Source organism: Podarcis vaucheri (genome assembly GCF_965113315.1).
Source record: "Podarcis vaucheri genome assembly, chromosome: 2".
Taxonomy (NCBI): domain Eukaryota; kingdom Metazoa; phylum Chordata; class Lepidosauria; order Squamata; family Lacertidae; genus Podarcis; species Podarcis vaucheri.
This window is the reverse complement of record NC_138760.1, coordinates 80,052,592-80,067,288: the sequence shown is the minus strand read 5'-3', so window position 1 is coordinate 80,067,288 and position 14,697 is coordinate 80,052,592. Positions and strand designations below refer to the sequence as shown.

Below are 14,697 nucleotides of genomic sequence, written 5' to 3'. Positions count from 1 at the left end.
AAGGCACATGTGCTGCTGTATAACATGCTGGGTTCCTCCAGAACACATGTCTATTGAACATTTCTCCTGATTTGTGTATGTGGTTTAGATTAAATATGGTCTTTATTGAGCATCCATTTTATTTGTGTGGGGGTTATGTGCCAATGAGCATTCATCCTCCTGATTTATTTGTGGGAAGGTTATCTATTTTCCCATCCATTTATCTGTATCCCACACTTGTTAGTATATTTCCTCATCGCTGTTCTAAATGCAACAAGCCTAATGGGTGGTGTGTTTTATGTGGATTTGTTACACCTGAGTGCTTTTATACACTTTAATTGTGCAAACCTTAATTTCCAATATGTGACTGAATCCCTCCCACAAAATTGTGGCAACCTGGAGGCATCCTCAATGTGGGAAATGGTCAACTCCAGCTCCCCCCTCAGAAATAACACATCCTATTCTTGAGTTTCAGACTGGGCCTTAGAACAAACGGAATTACACTATCTTTTTTGAAATAATCATGTTTTTAGCTGGCTGGTGAGGCTTGTTTGGAGCAGCTATATCCAGGGGCACCCATTTATTCTTATTTCCACCCTCAAGTTGACTGACTGCTACCCTTCCCATGTTACACAGGGGCTACACAAATGACCATTTCACATTTGCTTACCACGTAAACTTATTATGGTATACAACTACCTAAATAGGAAGCCAGAAATCCAGAAATCTGTACTGCCTGAACAAATGCTGGGGAAACTTTTACCACCCCTGGGAGAAACTGAAATCTAGATTCCCTTTAAAAAAAATAAAACAAAGGCTGTCATTTGTGTGTTAAAATTCTCACCACCTGTCCAAACACCAGCTCCCTCAATGAATGCGTGTGATGCTGCAAGTTTACAAACAGCTACTGTGATCAAGCTGTCCCAGTCCAGAAACTGGGACAGATGAGGCATAGCAGGTGTAGCCAAAGCTGGATCCATAAGCACCTGCAGATTGTGTACGTCCTCATTCAGAGTGTGCAGACAATTTCTCAGCCACAGTGCCTTCACCTTTCTAAGATTCAAGTTTATCTTGTTTTCCCATATCCATCCCACCACTACATCCAGGCACTGGTCCGTTGTTTACTATTTTGTTTCCTCAATTTGTTAGATGCCCCTTGCCTGCCTCTGCTCCTTAATGGGTGTATGGTATGGCCAGCATGATGAAACCGCTACTGGCGAACGGAGGACCGTGACAAGTGCCAGAAAGCACGGAAACGCCGTTTACCTTCCCGCCGCAGCGGGGCCTATTTATCTACTTGCACTGGCATGCTTTCGAACTGCTAGGTTGGCAGGAGCTGGGATAGAAAGCAGAAAAAATTAACAGGCATAGACCTTTTCCCAGCCTAAAAATGCAGTGGAAATAGCTGCCTTTTCCCTCCAAAGTCAGCACCAAACCTCCCCCGGCAGGGAACGAAGTAGGGAGCAAAGTGGCCGTCATTTTGTCAAATCCAACAGTTAAATTACAGTGCAAGGTGAACCCACGGGGTGTTCACAGCGTTTCTGACAAGAACTAGCACATAAGGTGGGCAGGTAAAGCCTTGACAAGGACTTAAGCCGCCCTTCATCCCAGTCAGATTCCCAGGTGACATTCAAAATAAAACTCACCCTGCCAAATGAAGCAAAGGGAGACATGGCCCTGTCATAGTTCAAGAGCAACCATTACTTTCAAGAAAGCTGATTCCTGTCAGGAACTCAGCATGTCTGTAAGGATCAGGCACCAGAAAAGCAGGATTAACCAAGGTGCCAGCTGCCCAAAAAGGTCCTATTAATTCATGTGTAAATTTTAGGTGTCAAACATCTTAAAATCTAGGCTCTGGCTGATTTACAGATGTAGGCCATCCATATCCGCCATTGAAGTAGCTGGCAAGATCCCAATAAACAGAAACCTGCGACACACGACTCCTGCCAACCTGTGCGTTCTCAGCCAGTGAGATGAGGTCAAGTCTTTCAGAATGGTTCTTTATGCTTTTTTTGGTTTAATCCAGCCCCTTTCCCCCCAGACTTTCGCCACAGGACTGTCAAAATTATAAACGGCGCGTGTAACCAAATGCCATGCAAACACCAATCAGCAAACACCGGTCACGGTCGAAGCAGTGTATTAAAGGCAAAAGGAATAAAGAGGCAGAAAGCCAGAGTGGCATTTGTGACACAGAGACATGGTTTTAAAGAAAAAATAATATTTATTTGCAATATAAACAAAGTCCCAATATTGGGTTCAGGATATATAGGGTCACACATTTTTCCTTCATAAACACAGAAAGCAAAACTGTCCCTCGCTAACAAATTCTCATTTATACGAAGAGGATGCATCTTTCTTTTATCTTTCTTTATTTTAAAAAAGACCACCATTGGCACAGGAAGCCTTTATACAAACCAGCTTAACAAGATACAGATGCACTGTCTAAATCCCTGAAAAAATAAAAATTCCTCCTTGAGGTAAGATTCAGTTAGGAGATTCCGCATTTGCTTGCTCATCCACACACAAAGCACTCCACGCTTCCTGCCCCGATGACCCAGCAACCCCAACATTGCTAACATAAAAAAGGAACAAAAACGAACAAAACCACCAACAACAAAAAAGACAAAAATCATTCCGATATTCTGGTAATGTTTCTTTAAGAAATAAAATACACGCACACACGCACACATACCAGTTCTGTGATGCAACAGCATTAAAACATTCTTCCACATAGAGATTTATTTATTTTTTTTGGGGGGGGGAAGTATAAAAACTGAATATTTTGAGGGGGGGACTCCGTGGCTTTTAAAAAGTTACTTTGAGAGTGAAAGTGGAAAGGGAGATGAGAAGAAGGGAGGGGCTACATTGCAGGCAACGAAGTTTTCCCATGCCCGTCATGCCCTCTTCCTGGGGGTGGGGGAAATAAGCACCACTTCTCCCTCTTCCAGTATAATACATTAGTGAGAAATATAAACAAGTCTTCTTGTTGTAGAAGGCACAGAAAAGAAGTTACCCAGGAAAAAAGTTCACCAGAGAGCTAAAGAAAAAATCCACGTTTCCATGCCCCTTTTCTAAACAGCATAATTCCATGCCCTCCTGTGGTTCATATGAGAGTTGTCCACTGGTTACGCACCAAAATGTCTCTGCTCTGCTCAAGTCTTTTAAAATAGCAGAATCAGCTGATTCTCACACCTCTCAGCTCCGCTCCTCCCTACACACACACATACAAATTCACACACAAATTCACACACACAGAGACACAGAATTAAGTGCGCTGGATAAATGCCAACATCATTGAAAGTATTTTCATTGCTTCAGAAACTGGAATGATTTCAGGCCAGCTGGGTGATGTTAACAGTCATAATAGGCTGCGCAGAGCAGCTAAGAGCCTCGAAACATGCCTCTACCAGCTCGGATGGAGGAGACGCAGGGAGCATCAAACTGGGGCCAGAGGGCAACTGGTGTAGGGTAGGGGCGAGTTGTGTTTTTGGCAAAAGGTGGTGTTTTTAAGAAAGCACAATGGCGCTTAGTCACCTTGGCTGATTCAGTGCAGAAGAGATTGTGAATATGGGCATGGCAGAGAGTGGTATTATCACCAACTGGCCCTCACAAGTCATGAAAACGCCAACCGGATGCTAACAAGCAGCAGCAACAGGTGCCCTCCTCTCTCTCTCTCTCTCTCTCTCACTTTCTCTCTCTCTCGCTCCCAAGTACCCAGTAACATGCCAGAATATATCAAGGCTTTACAAAGTGTGCAAAATGCATTTGGTCAATAGAAACATTTTGATTTTTTTTTCCTCGTCTTTTATCTAAAAACATGAACTCGAACAAGAACAGAATAAAATACTGGTTTTGCAACCTTGTCTGTACAAACTGTCAGGTACATACATATTTAAAAAGAGCTTGAACCCAAGAAGGAGTAAAGATTACCTCCTTTTCTTTAAAAAAAGAAAAAGTAAACTGGGTTTTAAAACAACAGTCTCAGGCCAACACTTATTGATCAAAGGTTGCCAAGTGCATGAGTCTCCTTTGCTTTCCACACCGAGCAAACACACACAAGTCGTTCTTAACGTGTGCGTGTGTAATACATGTATGTGTGTGTTTGCATGTGTGTGTGCGGTGTGTATCATGTCAGTCTCTACACACCCAGGAAAGCAGCTATTGCCAGTAACAGCTGTGTTCAGAATGCCAGGCCATCCCCCACATTAAGTAACTCTGATAAGGTAACTCCTCCGAACCCATTTTGATTTAGCATCAGAATACTAATAAATGGCACAAGCCTTTTCAGTAAAGCAGCAATTCAGACAGCTCTGCTTGGAGAAACCAGTTCTTTCAAGGCTGGCTGGAAAGACTTTCCGCTTAATGGATTTGAAATGCTCAAAGAGAAGCGATTCAAGGCTTTGGGGGGGTGTCCCCCAGAGAAAATCCACTTCATGTAGACTCCAAAGTGTTCAGTGGAAACAAGTTGTGATTGGTTGGAGTGGTGAAGTAGAGCTGTTCGGTGGGGGAGCGGTTGTCACATGGGCTGTTGAGCCCCAAAGTCCTTTCAAAGTCCAGGAGCTGGCCCATGAAGTTAAAGTTTGGAGAAATGTTGGACTTTTTCCTTTTTACAAAGTCATAGGCATCATTGAGAGACAAGTTGAGCTTTTGCATTAAATAGGCAACAGTTACCGTTACAGACCTGCTGATGCCGGCTAGGCAGTGAACCAGAATGCCACATTTCTTAGAACGGGCCTCATCTGAAAGAGACAAAAAAGGGAGAGGTTGAATCGGCTGGACCACAAGAAGCTGCCTCTCTTTAAACCAGGGCGAGATGGAAGCCCACATCAAGCAGCTTAGGTCAATTATTGCAACGGATTTGTTATTCATCATCATCATAATACATGGATTTCAATATCCACATATTGCTGGATAACTGGTAGTTTTCACCCACAATTCTTTGTATTTCCTCACAACTATATGCTTTCCTCAAGTCTCACATGATGACTAGTTGCAATCAGCACTGTGTAGTCAGAACAGTTTACAAATATTAGCTCATTAAATCTTGGCACATAAAGATGATGTAAGCATGGAAGTGTCATAAAACAGAGAAGATAAGGAAGCAAGTCTCTTGAGGAAGGAAGACAGAATTGTAGTTCTGTCTCTGGAGTTCCCTGACTCTTCTTAAGACGTAGTTCAGGCCATTCTCGCTTCAAATTTAATTCTGGTATTAAGCAACAGCTAGGTGCCCAGCTGCAACTAGTCAAACTTGGCAGCACTGACATGTGTCAAAATACAACCACTAAGGCCAAATGTGCTAACTTTTTGAGGTCCCTTTTATTTTCGGAATCAGCTTCAGATGCTGCTGAAAAACTGAAGTTTGCTAAATAGTTGCGGGGCGGGTTTTTTTGGAAGCAATATAGCAGCAGAGCTCGACACACAAAGTTATCATCGATTAATAATTATATTCAAGCAGACGGCAGCAGGGAAAGGAAGGTGAGATGCTGTTTAGTGGCAGACACAAACAGCTTTCACAAGCTAAAAATACTACCGGTGACTGGCTGCAGCATGTATTTAAGGTGCATGCCTACACCTAACTGACACTGGCCAGTGCCTCTTCCCACAGCAGTCAGTTTGAGGCTGCAATCCTATGTTTGTTTCTCTGGGGTTAAACCCCGCTGAACTCAGAAGGACTTACACACACACACACCACTGCACAGTGAATATGCATGTTGACCCATAACAAAGGCCACACAGCCCTAAAGCACATTTATGCAGAACTACATTCCACTGATGCCAGAGACTTACTTCAAAAGTACATGTTAAGGCTTGGCTGTTAAGCCCGGAAAAGTTTACAGCTTAACTACCTTAGCCAGAGACGGAAAGATGAGATAGCCAATGATAGCAGGGAAATAAAGAATGAACAAGTTTGACTTCTTAGCCCGCATTATTGTACAAGTCACGAAGCAGTGCCAGGTGACAAGGACTGCTTTAACACAGCCTCTTTTCAAGCAAAATAAATTTCCCTGAGGTCTTCTGGTGTCCTATTTGAACACTGGTTCTTTCCCCCTCTATTTAGTCTTATAGTGAATGAATGAGGTAAGCGTTTCCTGTCATAAAAACCAAAGCAGAGTGTGGTTTTCACAGAAAGGATGTTTTTTTGACTGAGCCGGTGTCTAAATACCTTGCTCCCCTCACATGCCTTTAAGCAAAAGCAAAATGATCTACTGATAAGAGCAATAGAAGAAACAGACTTTTTCATATTGAGGTTTTGGGGCAGTACAAACCAACTAAGCTTGTACTTTTCCCCAGAGTATACTGGTTTAGAGAACACAAAACAGAAGCAAGCAACTTTAGCAGCACTGAGGTTTTCAAGCCTACAGTGCAGTCAAGCAGACCAGCACTTGTCCACTATCTCAATGAAACAGCTCTCTGGTTTGTATCCAATTAAGTCATATTTGCAGTACACCTACTGAAATCAGAGGACAAACAGGTTTAGTCATGACTAACTTTAGTTCAATGATTTCAGTGGGTGTATTCTGAGTAGTGGGTGTGCATTCTGACATAGCCAGAAACAAACTCCTGGACTGTTGTATTTTCAACTTTAGGGCACACAACTTTGTTAGGTAAATATGAGCCATTACCTGGCAGCCATATATCTATTCCTGTATCAACAATAACAATTCTGGAAAGCTAGAACAATCCTAGAAAGGATCCATTTGGACACTGTGTCTCCAAGCACAATTCAAAATAAAATGCCAATAACGTCCTACATACTTCTTGAGACCAATGTGGGCATTAAAAAAACAAAACCCAATAAAAATGTCAATAAAAATGTTATTTCTCTGGTGCTGAAGAGACAGTAAAGTTTTCTCCCTGGGGATAATACTACAAAGGCAGGGTGCCACAACTGAAAAGACCCTTTTTCCAATTGTCATCTGCCTCACCTTAGAAGCCAAGTGCATTGAAAGAAGGCCTTCTGAAGATGACACTTGTGAACAGGCATGTTCATATCAGAGAAGGCACTCCCTAAATGACTGTGTTTTTATCTTGCTCATTCTTGCCATATTAATTGGCTGAATTTAAATTATTTAGATGTGCCCATTCTCATAGCATCTGTGAGCTGCCATGGAAGCAGAAACGATGAGGGGCAGGATCCAAAGTTTTAAATAAAATAAGTTTTAGGTCCTTTAGGGGTTATGATCAGCATAGGGATTTTCTCCCCAAATAGCAATCATAAACCCCTGTTCCGGGTCTAGCTACTTCACACATGCACACCCATCATTTTACGACTTCAGCAGCCAGAGGGAATTTGAACGAGTTTCTAACACAGAACTTTCATCTTTGTTTACATGTTTAGCTTTATCTTTAGGAATCAAGGAACATACACAACATGAGCAAAACAGCTCTTTCTTTTTCTCAGTGGTTTTCTAAATGTGTCCCATTAAATCTTGAGGTTCACAATGATGTGAAGACTACAAATGGCAGGCATCTTTCTCTGAAAGGCAGATTGCCCAGTTCTACTGATCTTCCCCTGCCATCTCCTGGAGCGGGTAAGTGCTATGTGCCCCCCAAGGCAAGGATGGAGAGTTTCTGGCCCTTCAGATGTTTTGGACTACCAACCACCACCATCCCCATCCATTGGCCATGCTAGCTGGAATCAAGCAGTCTCCGGCAGGCCAGCCATTCCCCATCTTTGTCCTAGGGAAAGGTGTCAGAAGGAGTGGTTTGCCAGGTGAGGCAGAGCTGCTGCAGCATCACTGTCGCTCACTGAGAAGGGAGAGGCAGGGGTGGGATTGCTGATGCTCAGGTTCCACCCACCCACAGCCTCACTGCGCTCACTGCCTGGCAATGCTGCCAGTAGACTATTGCCGCAGCTCACCTCCAATGGGTAAGTGGATCCTGGCTCTCAGGTGGTGCATGGTGATGGTGGGGGCCAATAGGCAATACTCCCTGTGTACGCACTGCAGAACATGTCTGTAAGCATTTGCTGCACATAGGGGGTTCCACAACAGATGCTTAGCTCCTTGTGAAAAGTCTTCCCCCAAAGTCTAAAGCTTAAAAATGCCTGCTTTATCTACTTCCCAAAACACAAAGGAGCTTTCAAAAAGGTATTCCGTTTTCAAAGCTATTGGACCCTCAAATTTACTCATAAACAGCATGAATAGGAAACCATGGACATATAGTATCATAACATTTAAACAAAAATAGACCATTTACAGGGCAACCCTACATGTGTCTACTTAGCCAGAATCCCCAGGTTCTTCAATGGAACCAACTCCCAGGTAAGAGTTTACAAGATTTCAGCCTCAAAACACCAGCATGTAATTTGTTAAACAACATTTAAAATCTCTGCAATGGAACTTAGTTTTGCGGCAAATATAATGCCCACAAAGTCGGAAATTATAATTTAAAGCACAGCCCTGAAGCCCCAGACAAAAAACAAGCCATCTTTAAAACTGTTCCACCACAGCCAACTGAAGCAAAGCTTTTTGACTTTGAAGTAAAGTCTGAAGTAGGGAAAATCAGTGTCTGACACTGGCACAATCACTAGCTACCAAAATTAGGAGGTGTAGCTTGTATTGCATGGAACCTAACAGTGAGCAGGTACTGAACCCCCAGGACTAGTTATGGAAAACTACTGATTGCTAAAGGGGCTGGTCCGCCGAGAACAGGATGTCCAACACCTACCAATGAAAGCAATGGCCTCGGGAAAGAATTGGGAGAGATTCTGACTCCAGTGATCCGAGATGGGAATCTGTTTGTACTTGAATTCTCCGTCGTGCTCAAACATGTTGGGGAGGTTGGGAGTAACGTTCAGGATGTACTTGATGCCGTATTTGCCCAAGACATCCAAGTTGGTGGAATCTTTGGCACAACCCAGGTACAAATAGGGAAGAATCTGGACAGGAAAGGCCGGCTGGTTATTTGGGACCGGGCTCCCATCGGATTCCGTGGCACTGCTAGGCTCCCTGTCCGATTCCCCATCCGAACAATCGGAGCTGATCCTCAGGCCTCCCAGACCAAGGACCGATGTAGGAGGAGAGTTGGTAGGAGATGAAGTGTCAAGATTGGTTTCACAATGCTCCGAGTATTCTGTCTGAAATTTGTTGAATCCACCTGCAGAGGCGAAAAGAAGGCGCACTTTAATATCACTTGCATCCTAAAGCTACCAATACCTGAATACTTATTCATTACCAGGAAAAGCCACATATTTTAGCCATCTGTTTCCTCCTTAGCTAAACGCACCCTGAAAAGTCCATTTACCTAAATTCTTTGCTTCAAGCGTATGGTCTGAATTAGGCCCAGATTGGTAGCATGCTGCTCTGTGTACAGTCACGTGGGGAGGAAAGGCAATGTCTCCTAGCATCGCATCCTGTGCGAGGGGAAGGACAGCTCAGTTGGTTAGAGTGTGGTGCTGATAATGTCAAGGTTGCAGGTTTGATCTCCGTTTGGGACAGCTGCATATTCCTGCATTGCAGGGGGTTTGGACTAAATGATCCTCAGGGTCCCTTCCAACTCTACAATTCCAACCAAGGGCTCAAAAAAGCACAGGCACTGCCATCCTATACATGCCTACTCAGAAGTAAGTCCCACTGGGTTTCATGGGACTTACTTCTTAGCAGGTGCCCAGTTTTCGCACCCTCCTCTTCAGTGGTAATTACAGTTGCCAGCTCACCACAGCACAAGCTTAGCCTGTTCATGTGTGACATTACACAGCAATTTAATATCCGGGAAGCAGCCAGTGAAAGTTTTCATAGCACGGAGATGTTTTAGGAACTGCTAACGCCTGCAGACCAGGGTGCTGTTGAAGCACAGGAGCAGGGGCTCAGGGAAAAAGTTGGCAGCCCCAACAGAAGTGCCAAGACAGCAGGAAATTTCAGGTGACTGCTGCAGTTTTCACTTGATCACACATCAGTTACACTCGTATTACTGAAATGTGCTGTATGGTTCCACCTTTTCGTTTTGCCATGCCAGGAAAATGCTCTGAGGTGAGAAATCTGTGCCTCAGTGTAATCTTTCGAGATGTAATGAGGATTACATGACGAAATGTTCGTCAGTTTAAAAACCAATTCCTGCATATCAGAAAACTAGACTATCAGGGAGAAGAGTAAGCTTCAACCTTCTCCCAGACATTTAGCATTCTACATGTAGGGTTGCTGCTGCTTTGCTGTTGCTGCTGCTGTTTTTTGCTAAGGGCATTCAATCATGAAAAAAAACCACTTCACCTATAGTCTGAAGCAATTAAATCCACAAAAACTAGTATCTGACTACCTGCTTCTTAAGGAGTAGTATCCTAAGCACATATTTAACATACCGGTATGTCATGCATGCTTGACTTGAGAAAGAAAAAAAGTGGGTGGCAATATTAACATTTAATAAAATTATAGAAATGATGCCTGCCGTTTTTCTTCTCCCACCCACTCCCCCAGAGGGCTCCTGCGCATTTAAGATGAGCAGAAAATCAGCAGCTGCCACTTTCCAGCATGAAAATGCAGTGACAAGAAAAGCTTCACCTGTTGAATAACTAACTGCCTGTCATGTAACTGGCTAAAAGCATAGGGGCGCTGTTGGGCAGCAGGGATGGGTGGGTGTGCATGTGACAAGTCTCACAGCAACTCGGCTTGAAAACAAAAGTTCATTTCCAAGCAATGAAAACTTCATTAAGGGGAGTCGGTTCAATTAGAAGGCATTGTAAGATCTAGTCTCAAAGATATTGCTCAACATGTGGGGAAGGTATTAAGATATGCTGGGGCCAGCGAGGGTGAGGAAGAGACAGGAACAGAAGTTTCCTTTTTCAAAATTATAGAGTGTTTGGCCACTGCCTGCTTATCACTTGGAACAGCAGCACAGCTGGAGAGCTCAGAAAACAACCCGTCACCGAGTTGAGCAACTTGCTCCAATATTGTTTAAGTAAACTGAAGGATCTATTGAATGTGCAAGTAAAGGTCAGGAGTAAAACCATTCCTTCTAATCATTTCTCTTTTGGCGCCCCTTTCCGACAGAGCAATTAGACAAGAAGAAATTTAATTTGCTCCTTCATGTACGTTAAGGAGGCATTTAGCAGTCATTACGTGGATCTGATAAACAGTGTCATTACGAAAAGTCTCCTGGAAATTCCAGGGGCTTGGCAGAGTTGTGGCAAGGTCACTGAACAGCATACACATCCCCTGCCATATTCATTCATGAAGGGAAGAGAGGGAGAGAGAGAGTAGGTTCCCTTTTTTCCCCTCCTCAAGGAGAAAGACAATATGGAGAAGCCATTTTGGAATTTTAATTGGAAACATTTCCCACTGAGGCCCCAGAAAAAAAAGCGAAGGGAAGGGAAAGCAGCAGCAGCTTAACTCCTCCTTTTCTCCATTGCATGCGAGTTTAAAGGAACTAGGGGGGAGTTAAGAAAGGAGGGAAATGCCAGGAGTACAGAATTCAGTTTAAATAACGCTGAACACTCATGAGAACTTTTTAGGATATTGAGAAAGGAATGGGAAGCACCAGTGCTTTTCTCTCCTCAAGAGAAGCTGAAGAAGTTAATATGGCAGCATGAGTTCAGCTACTAAAAAGAACCCTGAAACCTATAATAGGAAAGAAGAGGATCCAGAATCCCCAATAACAGTTTCATCCTCCTTCCTCTGCGCCTCACATATACTGCCCTCCTACCATCAGAAATCCCGTAATCAATCTACCAGTCTATCCATCCGCCTTGTTGCAAGTGACAATATTGATTTGGTGTTGCCTACTGTTCCTGCCTCAATCCTGCCGCCCAGTGACCACAGCAGTGTTGTGGTGCGTGTGTGTGTGTGTGTGTATTTTGGGGGAAGCAAAGTTATTATCATCATCCTGGTAGGCTCACTCAGAATGACTGTTTTGACTGCTTCGCAATGCCCCTCTTTTTTGGGGGGGATCTCCTAAGAGATCTGAATGGAGACTTTATAGTGAACTAATATCTCAATTCAAAATGCACTTCATTCAGAGATTGAGAGGCATAACAGAAGCATGGCACAGAATGGCACCAGAGAACTAATTTAATTCAACCCATTGCCCAAAGGCAAGCACATCCAATCAGTCAATCCTTCACCAGAAACACACACACACACACACACACACACACACACACACACCAGGAAGCACTGCTAAAGCACCTGGATCTAGTCTCAATGCACAAATTCAAACTTGGGGAGGGGGGGTGCATATGATCAATACACCCACCCCTCTCACAGATTAGTTGTGGTTACTAGCCTCAAATAACCGCATGTCATGAAAGAAGTCTTTTAGGGGAGATTGTTGCCACTGTGTGAGAAGTTAGACCCACCATCCCCTTATTTAATTTTCTTCGTCTGTATAGAGATCTCCTAAAGGGCAACTAAGGAGGGAGTGAGGATCATAGATCCACACCAGGTCGGTGGACAAGGTGGGAAAACTAGGGATGGTGGTCAGAAAGAGGGAGGAGGGACTATTCCAAAACAGATGCTCACAAACCGGATTTCAGAATGAAGAGGCATGGAGGAGTCACTCGGTGAATAAACCCATTCTGCCCCATTCATAGATATAGAAGAATCGGGCAGGAATAAGACCTTCGGGAGGGAATAGTGTCTCCCACGCGAGAGATTTGTACCGCGCGGGGAGGGAGGCCAGCCGGCCGGCGGGAAGAGGTGCAACAAGAAGGGGAATCCGAGTGTTCAGCGGCCAATATCTGCCCGTATTCGGCACATGAAACCATTTTGAAAGGCGAAAGAGCAAGAGCACAATCCTTCGCCAAAACGAGAAAGCTATAATCGCCTTTAAAGGGTGGGAAAAGTGCAACAGCAGACCAGAAGTTTCCTTCCATTATTATCCCTGATTTCTTAAGGGCGGCATTCCCAAAACACACTACAACGGGAGGCGAATCCTCAGGAACTACGGAAGGGGGGGGAAAAGCTGCGATCCGGATCCGGATCCAGTCTGCATGGTGGTGAGAGATTAGGGGTGGGGGTGGGATTGCTGTTAGGCGGGAACCACGCCGGTCGCTCCGATGGGGGGGGGGTGCTGCTGCTGCTAGCTAGCAGACCAGAGCTATCGGGGAGGGGAGCTTCCCCGCGCTGCTCAAATCGATCCGACCCCTGCCTGTCTTCCTGCCCACAGTCCCGCGCCCCCGGTACCTTTCAGGTAGAACGCCTTGCAGCCGTCGTCGCGCAGCTTCTGCAGCAGGAGCCCGAGGACGGAGCTCGGGGCGCCGCTGTCCTGCTGCCACTCGGCCGTGGCCTCGTCGTAGAGCAGGACGGTGTCCGCCTTGCAGCGCTTGGCGAAGCGCTCCTTGTCCTCGTTGTTGGGGATGATGGAGCGGATGGGCAGGTTGCCCTTCTTGAGGCGCCGGAGCATCAGGCTCGGGATGGCCAGGTTGATGGCGGTCTCGATGTGCGACGACTCGAAGAGCTCGTGCGGGCGGCAGTCGAGCAGCAGCAGCGAGCTGCCCCCGCTCGACTCCAGCTCCTCCTGCAGCCACTCCGCGCTCTTCCACGGCATCGCCGCAGCCATGGGAGCCCGCGGGGTGCTGCCCCAGATGTGATTTTTCATGAGGATCGCAAGGGAGGGGGGGAAGGGTGGGGGAGGGCAAAATCGCGGGCGGGGGGAGCGGTGGAGGAGAGCGGCCGCGCGTGGAAAACAAATCACTGGCGCGGTGCGGGGGGGGGGGTGAGGGAGCGAGGAATGCCCTCTGAAGCCTACTGTCCAAATCACCGAAGAAGCAAAAGAGTTAGTTTCAAAAAAATAAGATCGTTGTTTTAAAGGGAGGGAGAGAGAGAGAGAGAGAGAGAGAGAGATCCAGCCAAGGAGCCCGCGCTGCTTTGGAGATCCAAGCGCTCCAAGCGGATCGGCGTCCGCGTTCCCCTCGGTTTCCTCGCCCGCAGCAGAGAGACGTTTCCTTCCACTTGCAGGAGCAGAAGGCGGGAGGGAGCGGGGGAGAAGAGCCTGGCTCTGCTCGCGCTTCTGGGATGGGGGAGGCGAGGAAGGCGCTGGCCAGGCTCTCGGGGCTGCTGCTCCTCCTCCTCCCCGGGAAAGGCTGCTTTCACTTGGTTCAGTTTAAGGCGCTGCTGCTGCTGCTGCTAGAAGCGCCGCGTCGCCCCGCTCGCTCCATCGCGGGCTCAGCCTGACAGCCTCAATTAAAAAGGGGCTTCGCCATCGGATCGGCGTGTCATGCTCTGGGAGGCGGGACTCGGCGCAGAGGGAGGGGCCAGCGGGGCGGAGAGGCCCGCCTTAAAGGGAAAGCGGCGCTCTTTCGCTCGGGCAGATGGCTACAAATGTCCACTTGCAACTAGCCGGCCAAGACGTGTGTCGCGCCCCCGGTCTCCCTGACTCGGCATCCTTAGAAGCACGTTTCTTTCTTGCTCCGTTCTCCAGTGTGTGTGTGCCAAGTTTATTTAAATGATGCTGAAATAGGAAGCCCCGTTGAGCTTCGTGAAATTTGCCTCTGGGAATAAAGGGGGGCTGTGGAATGGGGGGCGGACGGCGGACCCATAGGATCTTCAAGGAGCGCCTGCAATCGATTCCACCAGAAGGGAATGCTGTTCTTTTTCCTTACATTTGTTTAGAATAGTTCAAAGCCCCTGAAAAGTCCCTAGCCTCGCTTTAAAAGAAGGAATAAGAAGGGATCGTGGCTGAACCACCTAAAGTGTTCCTACCTTAATGCAACAGTGTTTATAGACTAGTTGTTATCACTCAGAAAGGGAGAATCATAATAATACTTGTGGGCAGGGGGAAAAGTAT

At 46.0% G+C, this 14,697-nt stretch overlaps 1 protein-coding gene across 1 annotated transcript; it reads right to left on the bottom strand.

Annotated features, from left to right (window-relative positions):
• Positions 1-2,180: 2,180 nt before the first annotated feature.
• On the bottom strand, positions 2,181-14,101 carry DUSP7 (dual specificity phosphatase 7). The gene is made up of 3 exons (XM_082212279.1): positions 13,095-14,101; positions 8,650-9,078; positions 2,181-4,718 (listed from the first exon to the last, which is right to left on the bottom strand). Exons 1-3 carry the CDS (start codon positions 13,507-13,509, stop codon positions 4,411-4,413), a joined length of 1,152 nt encoding a protein of 383 aa, XP_082068405.1. The 5' UTR covers positions 13,510-14,101; the 3' UTR covers positions 2,181-4,410.
• Between the last annotated feature and the right edge of the window lie 596 nt (positions 14,102-14,697).